The sequence below is a fragment of the Ochotona princeps genome, chromosome 10, assembly GCF_030435755.1.
Source record: "Ochotona princeps isolate mOchPri1 chromosome 10, mOchPri1.hap1, whole genome shotgun sequence".
Lineage (NCBI taxonomy): Eukaryota > Metazoa > Chordata > Mammalia > Lagomorpha > Ochotonidae > Ochotona > Ochotona princeps.
The window spans coordinates 35,293,340-35,307,256 of NC_080841.1; the positions used below are offsets into that span (position 1 = coordinate 35,293,340).

The following is a 13,917-nucleotide window of genomic DNA, read 5'->3' on the forward strand; positions in this document are numbered from 1 at the left end:
TGTTGTGTCCTCTCCTATTTCCTGGAATGTGCCCTCTCTGCTTCACATTGGCTAATATTTCTCTGTCTGTCTAAATGTGTCCTCACCCTATTCTGCCATATTGATTCAGCGAGTAAGGGAATCTTGATGCACTCACTCATCCACTCCCTAAAAGGCTACTATGACTCTGTCAGGGTCTCCAGTATAGGGGCAGGGGCCCAAGGTACATTAGCAAGAATTTAATTTTTGTTGTTGTTTTTTAAAAGAAGAGCTTTTATGCTAAAACAAATCTAAGGAAAAGTCATTCTTAAAAAAGTAATTGTTTTAATCTGTTCCATTTTTTTTCCTGGTAGCATAAAATTTTATGAGTAGATTTCTTACAGAAAATTTAGGAAGTATAGAAAATGGAAGAAAATATCACCTATATTCCTGCCACTATTGAACAGCTACGATTTTTCATTGATGTGCAATGTTTTTGTTGTGCTTCTGTTTTACGTTCCTATGAAATATGGACACTGCATGTAAATGCTTAAAAATAACTTTTGCATTGTGCCTAATAATTGCACAAATATTGGAGTGAATTTTTAAACTTGATACTGAAATCCTCTGAATACTATCCATTTAAAAATTATTTGATAGGACAGTTTACCAATAATATCAGCTTAATCAATATATGTAATATTGAACTTCATTTCAACACTTTAAAAATTTACCAATTCTTTAAAGGTCTTTCAAAGGATACAAATTTCATGTCAAGTTTCATAACTTTGATACACCCAAGAACTGGTACCAAAGTCTTAATCTTAAAAGCAGAATAACAGGGCCAGTGTTGTGGTGTTGCAGATAAAACTGTGACACCAGCATCTCATTTGGGTACCAATTCAAGTCCTGGCTACTCCATTTTCAATTCAGCAGCTTATTAACAGTCGGGAAAGCAGCAAAAAAAAAAAAAAAAAAATGGTTCAAGTGCTTGGAATCCTGCTACCCACATGGAATACCAGTTGAAAGCCTGACTTTGCCCTGGTCTAGTGCCAGCTGGTGTGGCCTTCCAGAAAGTGAACCAGTGGATAGTAGATTCTCTCTCTCTCTCTCTCTCTCTCTCTCTCTCTCTCTCTCTCTCTCTCTCTCTCTTCTCTCTCTCTCTCTGCTCTCTTTCACTTCTCCCTTTCCCAGTAATGTTGACATTCAAACAAATAAATAATCTTAAATAAAATAAAAAATAAATATTCTGGAACCAGTAATGATTAGGGTTTATGTGATTAAATAATGTAAGATTGCTATGTACTTTAGTATCCTTCAATGTCAAATTAGAAAGAGTTCTTAATTTTATGATCAGCATAAGAGATCTTAATTAAAATGGAAAAATTATGCCCTGACATTCATAATTCTGAATAAATATGAAACTTTGAATATATTTTTGATTGGTATTGTTTGTAGCTGTTCTATGCTTTTACAAGTAAGGTTGGGGAGTGGCTAGGAGGTGAGGAAAAAGTTAGAAAAAAGTTCATCTTCCCTATCTCCACAGTAAGAAATGACAAACACAAATTTGGGGATATGTCCTGGTGACACATAATTTCCCACCCTTCTGTCCTGGATATCTTGTGGTCCACAATGGTTCCCACCTCCCTGCTATTCACATCCTCGTTACGTCTCATCCCTTTGAGTGTGAGTGGGACCTGAGAGTCATGTCTAACCAGTAAAATATGTCACCCATCATATGAGCTTCTAGGGGGAGCCTTGTCCAGACCAGCTCTCAGAAACCAGGCCCTGGTTGAACCCTATAGGGGCCAGACCCAGAAACAGAGGCTGTAGCTCAAACATATATGGGTTCTCACCTACTGAGATTGTGAGATATTCCATATGACTTGTTTTGAGTAACTAAATGTATGTCAGTTTATTATGTAAAAAAGAAATATGTCTGTTTGCACAGTGATTAATCCAGTTCAATTCAGAGAGTGGTTCTAAGGGGTCCAGCAACCCTTTAAATCCTAGCTTCCCAGACTATCAACTTTTTGTATTCCTGAAAATGTCTCTTCAAGAAACCCATAAAGAAGACAAGATGTGATGGTATCTCAAGTTTTATTAATTGATTCAAATCAATGGAACTTGAATTTTAAAAAGATGTCAAAATGGAAATAGAAGTGTTTGGTTGTTTTTAATTTTTAATTTTATTTCTTATTTTATGATATAGTTCCATAGGCTCTGGGATTTCCTTACATGCTCCCCAAATTTCCTCCTCCAGCCCGATTTCCCCTATATTATTATAATAGTATAATTCTTCATAAGCAGTCATACGTTGATCACTATGCTGTTTAAGTGTATCCTGACATTGTGAGTAAAGACAATGGCAGAAAGTCCAATATCCTATTGTCAAGATATATTTAACAGTTTCACTTTGATTTGGAAGTAGAGAGGTATACTGTGTTGTGCCTTGACATCTGAATATTTATAATCTCTATTATATAGTTACTATAAATTCCATTAACTGAAAAGCCTTAAAACCAAATCAGCAACAGGAATATAGTTAAAAAAATTTTATATATTAGTTTATACACAACATATAACATGTTATGTATGTTATATGTTGTGTATAAACTAAAATTGAAATGTCAATGAGGCGGTCACAGAAGGTTGTTAAGAACTCGCATTTACTTTTAACATATTGGTTACTCATTACTATGTCAATTAATTCCATAATGATGTAAATTTTTGCTGATGGTATGTTGGAGCTTTGAATTGATCGGGATGATACTCTGCTGGCTCTGTCTTCAGACCAGAGAGGGTATACCTAAGAAGCCGTTGAACTTGACTGGACAATAAGATGCTGGACTCTATGTTTGGTATATGCTTGCAATGGGGGAATCTGAACTGAACTTGAACTGTGGTTATGCAACAAGGTGGAGGAATCCACCATGAAGGGAGGGCTTGGGGAGGGGTAGGGAGAACCCAAGTACCTATGAAACTGTGTCACATAATACAATGTAATTAATGAATTAAAAATAATAAAAAAATGCTTGGGAAAAAAATTTTATAGCACCATGGAGTTAAACAATATGCTACTGAATGACCAATGTGTTGATGAGGAAATGAAGAGGAAAACAAAAAGTCTTCTTGGAGAAAATGATGTTACTGAGCGATCTATGAGTCAGTGAAGAATAATAAGAGAAAATAAACTTTTTAAGAATTGACAATAAAAACAAAAATAACAAAACCCATGTGCTGCAGCAAAACCAGCATTGAATGGGCTGTTATTGATCTTATATTTTCCATGAAGATTGTCTTATATTAGAGAGAATGTATGATTCTTGTACTTTTGGGATTGACTTATCATTGAGCTTAATGGTTTCTAGTTGGGACCATTTAGTTGCAAATGGTAGAAGCAGCTTACCATGTTCCTAGATTGGCTTAGTTGGCTTCATTCAGTGAAAACCTCATTGGTAAGTTACTCAGGATTCTCAAGAGCGCTTGGCTGACATCTTCAGGCCCCAAACTCTGCCTTTCATTTTCCTTCTTGAAAGCGAGACTTCTCAATACCAAAATTCTGGTGTTTTATTTTAATTTTTAAGTATTATTTTGCTTATTTGAAAGCAGAGAAGCCAAGCAAAATTCCATATGCTGGTTTACTTCCCAAATGCCCACAAGAGCTAGGATTGGCTCAAACTGGAGTTAGAAACCTGGAGTTCCATCCATGGTTGGTTCAACCAAGAGCTTGAAGCATCAATTGCTGCATCCCAAGGTGTTAATTAGCAGGAAACTACTATCAGCAGCACAGATAGGAGTCAAACACTGGCATTCTGCTTTGATTATGGATGGACCAAGCAGTGTGGATCATGGCACCAAACAAGACCATATCTAACAAGACTGATACAATATGATAAATAGCTAACAATGAACTGAAACATTATACGTATCATCCAAATTATAATTAAAAATAGAAAAACCAAAAAGTAGCAGACGATATCTGTTATTTCTGGTGAAGAAAGTATCCCTAGTTTTGTAATCTTAGATATTTTTATGACTTTTTATTAGTAATATTGCATGACTTTCATAAGAAGAAAATAATTTGGTTACATAGAAAATTTTGATTTTGTCCTTGTATTTTTAATATCAGATTTCAAAGACAAGCCAAACAGCTCAATTTAAGACAGTTAACATTTTCCCACTGTTGGAAATAGGCTGAATTGGGCACTGTCACAAAAAAAGATGTAGAAGGCTGGGCTCTCATCTGTAGGAGCTGTCTTCACATTTCACACTTGTGCTTACTCTCTTTAAAAACAGTTTAATTCAAGTTCATACTGATACAAACTGTTGGTAAGTATTACAGAAGAGATGAGCTTAAAATTTTACTTAATTCTGCATTAAAAACATTATCACTGAGAATATTTAGGCCAAAGGTACATAGGGGAAAACGCTAAAGTCATATGTAGCAGGGAATTTCCCAGTTGATGGACATTCATTGTGTATCCTCCCACACTGCATTGGGAAAAGAGCTTGGACATGCAAATAAAAACAAAGCATTGCGTTGCAACAGTTGAGTGTTTGGTAGTAAAAGCAGCAACTCAGATGCAGACAAGTCTGGATTTCTGGTACTACCTACTAGCCATTTAACCCTGGGCATTTGTGAATTACACAGTGAGGAGTTACCCAGGTTTGACTGATGTTATACGAGAAAATGAAAGACTGCTTAGCACAGTGCCCAGATATAAAATGTGCCCAACGAATGCTAGTAAGCATGATTATTATTTAAAAAGGTCAGTATCCATGAAAAGAGGGAGGATGACAGCGTGAAGACCTGTAGGAAGTCAGGTGCAGAGGTGCCTCAGAATTGTGGGGACCTAGCTCTCTGCCAAAGAAGGAGGTCTCTGCCCTTAAAATAGTCTCTTCTTAAAGAGCTGCACCTTGTGTTCTGTGTAACCTGGGGATCCCTTTGTAATTCCTTCTGGATTCAAGCAGAGTATACCTGTAAATATATTGATGTGAAGGAAAATGGGCAAAGAAAAAGGCAAAGAACTAAAATTTCTATTATGCAAGGTGAGGTCCTCTGGCCTGGATTCAGGAAAAGGCAAGCAAATGGGCTTCTTATTGTTAGAAAAGATTGAGTTCATTAACCACATTTTGGTCATTCTGAAAATCTGCCAACCAGAAAGTTCTTGCTTTTACCCATTCTCATTGCTACCTTCAGAGCAACAATCTCCATGGCAACAGAAAACTTCTCTAGGCTGCAATAATCCTCTTTGGCTTTCAGTGCACAGTCAAGGAATTTTAAAATCAGAACTGTGCAACCGTAAAATGCTCTTGGAGATTCAAAGGCTGCGGTGCTCCGGGTAAATCACCACTTATCTCCCTCCTAAAGGTAAGCATTGGATTTACAAATACTTGTACCCATTGCTGTCATGTTTAAAATACGAACATAAGAAACTTTAAAACATTTACAAAACATGTAAGGAATCCCAGTATCTGTAGGAATACTCCCCAAAGTAGCTAACCTCTGGGCCAAGCTTTGGTAGGAAATGCTGCTTACCAGTGTGCATTCCTTCAATGATCGGTCAGCTGGAGGGATTATTTTTTCCTCCAGAAAGTTGATCAGCTCTGAATTTATCTTCCACTCCTTTGACTCCAGAGTGAGTGGATTTTTTTTATGGCTCCCAAGGTCTTGGAAAGTTCTTATTTTTATAAAATACTTCATATTCCAAAATTTGATTCTCAGGTTAAAAGCCACCTAACCTTTTCCCTTGTACTTTTGCTTGTCTACAACTTCCTAACTCAATGTAAGATTGGTAATCTACCACAATGCATGTTTTCTTTACTTTTATTAACTAACTTCAGTCTGTAAGACTAAAGTTTCATCTCTAGGAGTGGGGTGAAACCAAGGATGTCTCTCATGCGAGATCCTATAATGTGTTGCACCTGCCAATAAACTAGGGCACTTATTCTTGCTAGCTTTGGACTGCTTCGTTCAGAGAGTGGCATTCGTATAAGCTTCTTGGTTGTTTCTCTGCAGATTGACAGTCTGCAACCACAGTTGTTTCTTGTCATTTTAGGTTATGGGCTACCAGCAGACCCCCTGTTGTTTTGAAGCAGCTTGTCATTGCTAATTAGCTTAGCCACCCAATTAAAGAATCTTTTCCAACATGTTGTAGGCACAGTTATTGAACTTTGATATCCCCTTTATCACAGAAATACCTCTGGTTACAAGCTTATCCTGTGAACAGCAACTCACCCAAAGGCAGACTCCAGGTAAAGGACATCTGGAAATGGGCTTCTGGACGAAACTTTCAGTGTTTTGGATGCCATTGTTTCTTCTTCTGAGCTTTGTTGATTCTATGGAAGCAGACACATCCTCCACTGAAGACAGCAGCAGCGCAGGAAAGCCAAGCCAACTGGCACATTGGCTACGGGTGCTCTCTGCCAGCGACCAAACACCTCTCAACCACTCAAGAAGTCTCATCAAAGTCTTGTTGGAGAAAACCGGTTGTCCACGGAGAACAGACAGAATACAAGGAAATTGCAATCTGGTCAGTGAAATGAAATGCTATCAGGTACCAGGGCATGTAAAAAAAAAAAAATCAATGGATTCTATAGTCATTTACTTCGGGAAAGCCAAATTCAGTACTGATCTTCTCAGATCCAAGTTAGCAATGCTTGGTGGTAAAATGACTTCCATCTTTTGAATGCCCCAAATCATTCTTTACATAGAACTTAAAGGCAGAGTTTTTTTTCAAAGTTAGGATAATGATTATATAAATCTCTCTAGAACTTTCTTGTTTTAAGGTATTTATTTGCAAGTACAAATTTTTAGTCCTCTCTTTGTGATTTACTAATTCTTTTTTGTTTATAGTGAACTTGTCATGTGACTAGTAAGATGTGATTTTTTTTCTTGTCTACTGCATAATCATAAACACCTTATTCCTATCTAACATTGAATTTTTGAATACTCTTTCCTGGGTATGTATCTCTTTTCTACTATTCTGTGTGGTGAATAGTTGGTCACCTTGATAACTCCGAGGCATCTGAGCTAGGAGAGAGAAATGCTGCAGCCAGAATAGAGATGGTGGTTTCTGAGTCCTACCTCTGGCCTCTCTAGTCTAGGCAGTAACTCTCAACCCTGACTGTGTGAACCAGCTGGACCGGTTGTGCCAAATACCCACACTGGGATTTGATCTTCTCAACACTGAGACTTAACTACCAAAGATGGAATTAAAAAAAATCTCCCCAAGTGATCTGACCATGAAGGCAGTGAGTGTGGTGGGTGTCTCCATTTGTGCTTTAGGGATATAGTTAGATGGGTTGGTAGGAATGGCAGAAGCAATGAGAACTGCAAACAGAAACAACTGACTCTTCACCATCCCTTCCCTCACTGCCAAGATTATTTTTAAGACGAACCTATAAATACATCCATAAATAAAACAGAAACAGATAGCTAGTCTCCAAACTGAATTTTGGCAGACTTCATCCATCATGCATAGTTCTGGGGTGGGGGTGAGGGTTAATTGCTGGCCAAGTATTTTGGGTTCTGTCCTGACAGAAGGAGTCTGATTCACACAATACTTTTTCTCTGCCCTGTGTGAACAATAAATAATTCAATAATTGGTAGAAGACCCAGTGGTTCCCAGAGGAAGTATGTTATGAGAGACAACTCATGTGCAATGCCATTCATAGATACAGACAACATTAGACATCCCACTGGAAACACCCAGGAGTCGTATCTCATTAATGTCTTCGGAGAATGTGCTTCAGGCAATGTTCGCCTTTAATGTCAGGAAGTTCCTGGTTGAATATTAGTTTTGCAAATGGTAGTATAAACATGCAAAATTGTTCTCCCTTTTCAGGGCCGGGGATTGTTTTTCACTTTCTGCTTTCGGTGACATTATCAAGAGTTGGGACCATTTGGCTTCCATATGAATTCATTCTGTGACTAGGGCTCCAAATGGTTTTAACAGGTCTTCCCTCTTGCTGCTGCTTTGGCTCTCTGAAGAAGCTGGAGTGCAACAAAGAGGACCTTCAGCTCCCGCTGCTACATGGGCCCCGGTTCATCAGAATTTCCCATCAGGGAAGAACCCAGGAAAGGTCTCTGTGTCATTTGTGAATAGACGGAAGTGACAGATGCCTGTCGGCTTCACAAATACTCAGCTTCTGGCCCAAATCATGGTGCTTTAGCTTGTGATGGTGTCTTCGCTGTTTCAGAGCACATGCGCTGGGAGGCACAATGCTGTGTAGAAAGGGGCTGCTGGCTGAGAGTCTATCTCCAAGGACTGGCAGCTGAGCGAGGCAGGGATCCAAATGCCATGATCTAGATAAAAACTGTTACAAGCATTAGTCTGCAGTACTAGGAATTCAAAACTAAAGCCATTCAAGCTGCAGCAGGGGGTTGGGGGGAATGGGTAGTTCTTGCCAGGTCCTGGTTTTTTTCTTCTCTCTCTCTCTTTTTATGAGAACGTTTGGAATGGAGCTTTAATGAACTTAATGAGGGATTAAGTAATTCCAGAAGAAACTCAGTAATGCAGAGAGAAGTACAGCTCCACACAGGCTCTGGAAGGGCCCAAAGCCCTGTTTTGGCACCTCTCGCACTCGGGACATGGGGGGCCTGGCTTCCTCACCCACAGGCCTGAGGCACGGAGGCCTTCCAGAGGGAGCCCTCTTGCACACATGGGCAGACAGGAGTGCTCAGATTCTCTCCGTCCCTTGTACTGCCTGGCCACCCCTGACCCGTCCTTGTCCAGGGACCACAAAGCCTGACCACCTTCCGCTGCCAGGCTGCTATGCCTGCCTCCCCTGTCCTGGATACTCAGGATTGTGACCACGTTTGAGAAGTTCTCATATTCAAGAGGAAAGGCCAATGTTCTCAGGTCTTACTAATTTACTTCTGGTCCCAATTCTTTCATCCCATCAGGGAACAGATAGTACAAAGCATCAGGCTTTTTCCTAGTCCACCATTCAAGTTTATCTGAATTCTCAGCTAAGGCTTTTGGTCAGGCAGGAAAGCTGCTAAATCTGATACCCACCCATGAAAAACCCATGCCTGCTGTTGGGGAGCATTTTTCTAGCTCCTTGTTTGGCTGGAGGAGGAAGAAGCACAACTTCCATCTTGCATTTTATAGTCAAATAGTATCTATTCCTAGTCCTCAAAAACAGATTTATAAAAATCTAGCAAATTATCTTAAAAGATTTATTTATTTTAAAGATAGAGTTATAGATGGAGAAACAGAGATCTTCCACCCACAGATGATTCTTCCCAAGTGGCTACAATGGTCAAAGACTTGACGTGGCTGAAGATTGGAGTTTGGCACTCTATTGGGATCATCCATATGGGTAGCAATGGTCCAAGCATTTGTGCCATAAACTGCTATTTTCCCTGGCACATTAACAGGGAGCCAGATCTAACTGGCACTTTTGTGGAATGCCAACATTGCAGGCAGTGGATCAACCCACTGTGCCACAATGATGGTTCCACGCTTTTATTTTTAGCATTTTATACAGACATGGTAGCGGGAGAGACAGAGAGAGAGAGAAATATGAATGAATGAATATGAACAGAGACAGAGAGAGGGAGATCTTCCTTCCACTGGCTCACTCCTAAATGGCTTCAATGTCCAGGGCTGGACCAGGCTAAAGATAGGAACCAGGAACTCCACCCAGGTCTCTCGTGAGTGTTAGGACCCCAGTTCCTTGGGCCATCTTCTGATGCTTTCCCCAGATTCATTAGCTAGGATTTGCATCTGAAGTAGAGCAGCTGCAACTTGAAACATATCTCCCATATGGGACACCAACATGTCAGTGGCAGCTTAACGAGCTGTTCCACAATTCCGACCCATATCTAATAATGTAGATCATGAATGCACTCATTGCCTAGAGTCAAACTGTAGACATCTTAAAATAGGAAACCTCTAAGGTTGACCCTGCAGATCTGATACTTCCCTTGTGCCTGCAGAAACAGAGACTTGTCATAGCCTTGGCTCCTCAATGGTAGGAGCAGTAAGTAACGCTGAGCTGTGTAGCTGGTAGAGGTACTCTGATTTGGCTGTGGGGTGTGATGTATGGTGGACAAGTGCTACCAAGAATCTGATCATCACTTTAGTGTATAGGGAGGACCTCTATTTGAATTTTAATCAATCTTTTCCTAAAATGTATTTTCTTACCAAAAGTTTAATTGCCAGAAACTTTGTGTTTTTTCTCCCTTTGATTTTATGCATCCACCTGACAAGATTAAGAGGAAAATGAATGGATTATTCCTGAATGAGTCCATTCTTTCTTAACAAAGGGTCGTTTCACTGGATCCAGCAGCCTTGGACAGGGCCAGATGCCTATGGTGGGGAAGTTTTTTGTACATTTTTTGCTAAATAGCCTCTCCCAAACACAAGCCAGCTGGTTGATAAAAACTTTTAACAGAAACTGAAAATTCTAAAAGTTCTATGCCCCCACTACCACCAGTCCCGATGGTGGCTTTTGTCTTATTTCTACCCAGAGAGGGTATTTAGCTTGCATGGTCTTGCAATTGGTGAGAGGAAGAGCAAATCGCATTCATTCAGACTTTTAACACTGCTCTAATGCCAGATACTGTTCTATATCTGAAGATAGAACTGTTCACAGGGCAGACAAAATATGGTCTTAATGGACCACTTGCTTTCACAGAGGAGAAAGAAAATTGAAAATTGACAGAGAAAAAGAGGGGGGAGGGAAGAGAGGAAGTGAGGGAGTGAGGGAGAAATGTAGGCAGGGAGATGGGGAAGTGCGGAGACGGTGTTTGGCCAAGCCAAAGTCAGGATAGGATGGAACTCAATCTCCATCTCTGGCATGGGAGGAAGGAATCCAAGTTTGTGCACCATTGTCTGCTGCCTCTAATGTGTACTCAGCAGGAAGCAGGGTCAGAAAGAGAGCTGGCAGGCATTCAGAGAGCTATTTCAACTAATTAGTGCTATGATTAAAAAAAGCTTGTGGTTTCTGGAACTGTACCATCCAATACAGTAGCCATTAAACACATATGACTGTGGCATTTGCTCAATTTGAGATGTGCTGGTGATGAAATGTTGTGACTAGGTTGCTAGCTATAGTTCAGGAGTCGGTTTAGGAAGTCTTGTACCCATACAAAGTAATACTCTTTAACTGTCCATTAATATATCTACCTTCCTAGGGTATATCTGTGTTTTTATTGGGAAAGCCAGATGTACAGAGAGGGGGAGATACATAGAGGAAGATCTTTCGTCCAATGATTCACTCCCCAAGTGATCGCAACAGCCAGAACTGAGCCGATCCAAAGCCAGGAGCCAGGAGTTTCTTCTGGGTCTCCCACATGGATGCAGGATCTTAAGGCTTGGGGGTGTCCTCTACCACTTTCCCAGGTCACAAGTAGGAAGCTGGATGGGAAGTGGGACCACCAGAATTAGAACCGGTGCCCATATGGGATCCTGCCATGTACAAGGCCAGGACTTTGGCCACTAGGCTATCACGCTGGGCCCCATACCCCATTTATATCTTCAAATAAGGGCCACCCCTTACCTTATAAAAAGAGGTAGAGAACAGGGAAGGTGTCTCTTCAAAACGCAGACCATACTCACATGAACCATTCACTGACTTTCTCTTCAACATGGACTGTGATTAAAGAAGCTGCACTCATTTTATATCTCTTTTGCAGCAACCCTCTGATCCAATCATGATAGGTATTCTTCTGTTGGGGGAGGGGGCTGTCCACATACAGGTATGAATGTGTGCTCATGCCCTCATTGTTGAATAAAGTCTGCTCCTATTATAAATTCTGTGCATGATACTAACCTCTACTTAGTATTTTTTCCCCCGTGGGAGATAAGAATCTGGATTGGAAATTTACATACTCATTGCCCATATCAGTAAGTATAAAAGTTTCTTCCAACAGAAAAAATAGAAATTATTTCCATAACTTTTTAAAATTTTGACTGTGTTGAAACAAATACATATCAATATATAAGATAAAATATTAAAATTAAAGTTTTTCTTTAGTTTCTAAAATGTTGCTACTAGAAATTTAATATATGTATATATATATATGTACATATATCTCACACTAAATTTCTCTTGTACTAAAGAATATAGGTTCATGAGTGTTTGGGAAGATAACCTGGGGTGGGTAGGTAGTTGACACATTAAGTGAAGATATGAGAAGGAAGTGGGGAAGGGGGGAGGGCAAAGAGACCTGAAAAAATGATGGAAAGAGTTTGGTGAAATTTTCAGAAAAACAATGGGGGCAGGAATTTACCTAGGTAGTGGGGAGAGGCTAAAGTCAGGGAGATTGGGTGGACCAAAGAGAACTTTGAGAAGTTTGGACTTCCTTCTATGTGTGATGGAGCAACACTTAAATGCCAAAATCAAAGTGTGGAAACTATAGTTTGGCTCAGTGGAACCACCCTTACACAACAGTCCACCCTGGACTCTTCATCTGGTTATTGTGTTGAGCCTTCCTGCTTGCCCTCTCCTCGTGAAACGGACAGTGGAGACCCGCAGGTTTTCATGTGTGGGGCCTTTAATTCTTTCTCTCCCTGCAGTGCTTTGAACCAGATGCGTTGTTACTAATCGCTGGAGGAGAGTTTGAAGATCAGCTGAGAGAGGACGTCGTCCAGCGTGTGTGTCTTCTCCTTCTGTATTACATTGTTCATCAGCAAGAGATCTGTGCTTCAAAGGTCAACATGAGTAATACAGAGTATCAGTTTTACCTGCACAGCCTACTGAACCTCCGGCAGAACGAAGACTCTGCTATCCTCTCACAGAACGAGACCGAAGACATTTTGGCTTTCACTAGGCAATACTTTGAAACTTCTAGGAGCCAGGTAAGAGGGCCAGGATTGAGACTGGCCTTACTCCCATGTGTTATACAGTTGTGGGATCTTAATCTGTGTCACTTGTTGATTTCTAAACCTTTCTAAGAGAGCAAGGTGGTTGTAATATTTGGTCCTGGGATTCTTTCCATAACTACAACTTTCTGAGTCCAAAGTGGAAATGGGATGCTTCCTTGAAGATGATTTTTTTAGCAAGATCAGACTGGCGGGCCAGCCAGGTGACAGGGTAGCTCTCCTCTGGGTCCTGCTGAGCACTCAGATAGGAGCCTCAGGCTGCAAGCCCAGAACTGTTGTGGGTAATGTGTCTGTTTTCTTGCCAGTAGGCCAGGAAAGAAGGTAGACATGTTTGAGGTAGGTGAATGCATCACTAGTAATTCCGCAGGAGCACCTTGAATCATTGTCTGACCACTGGCCACAGAAGCTGAACCCTCTCGTAGCTTCTGACTTGTGCACATGGTTTATTTAAAGCTTCTCATCTCTCTCAGCTTCTGTTGGTGGGAAGCAAGCATTGGGTCTCGCCTACCTTCTTGGTTATTCTAGCAAAAATGGGATTTTCCATTAGACTTTTGTTTAATGGTATGCAGTGGGAAGTTTGAGCACACAGAGTGTGTGAACACAAAGTTTAGGTGCATCGCATTGTCTCAAATGGGTGGTCAGCTATAAGCTCGGTGTGTGGAAAATGGACTATTTTTGTTGAAGTATTCGTCAACATGTATAACCATATTTGGTTCTTGGTCTCAGTTGTGGCTCTTAGAAGCACAAAGGGACCTGTTACATTATGACTTAATGACCATCAAATGTATCCCCACTTGCTGTAACTATGTTTAATCTCTCTTATAACCAGAAGAAAAAATAGAAGACCTGTTTACTAACAACTTTCTGAACATCTGTAACTCTCAAAATTTGGCCATATTTTTGTTCCTATTTTTACTTTTGGAAGATAAATTCCTTAACAGAATTCTGTTCACTGCTTGAATAAGAAGGTGTGAATACATATAATTTATTTCCAGCAATATCTCTAAAAAACAAGATTAGCTTCTTCTAGGATTTTAGCAATCTTCCCCATAACTTGTTGATGCAGATTAAATGCAAATGAAAGCCCAGCATTTAAAAGTAAATAGTGTGTGTATGTCCA

General features: G+C 40.2%; 1 protein-coding gene across 5 annotated transcripts in view; it reads left to right on the plus strand.

Moving 5' to 3' along the window:
• The first annotated feature begins 6,233 nt into the window (after positions 1-6,233).
• The window catches only part of SLC39A12 (solute carrier family 39 member 12), a 63,058-nt gene continuing 55,374 nt past the window's right edge, over positions 6,234-13,917 (plus strand). For 3 of the 5 annotated variants that reach the window (XM_058669742.1, XM_004578575.3, XM_058669743.1), the window contains exons 1-2: positions 6,234-6,494; positions 12,492-12,773. In XM_058669742.1, the coding sequence (XP_058525725.1) occupies positions 6,234-6,494; positions 12,492-12,773 (543 nt within the window). Of the gene's footprint in view, positions 6,495-12,491; positions 12,774-13,917 lie in introns of those variants that run through there. The other 2 variants (XM_058669744.1, XM_058669745.1) reach the window with 1 other exon arrangement.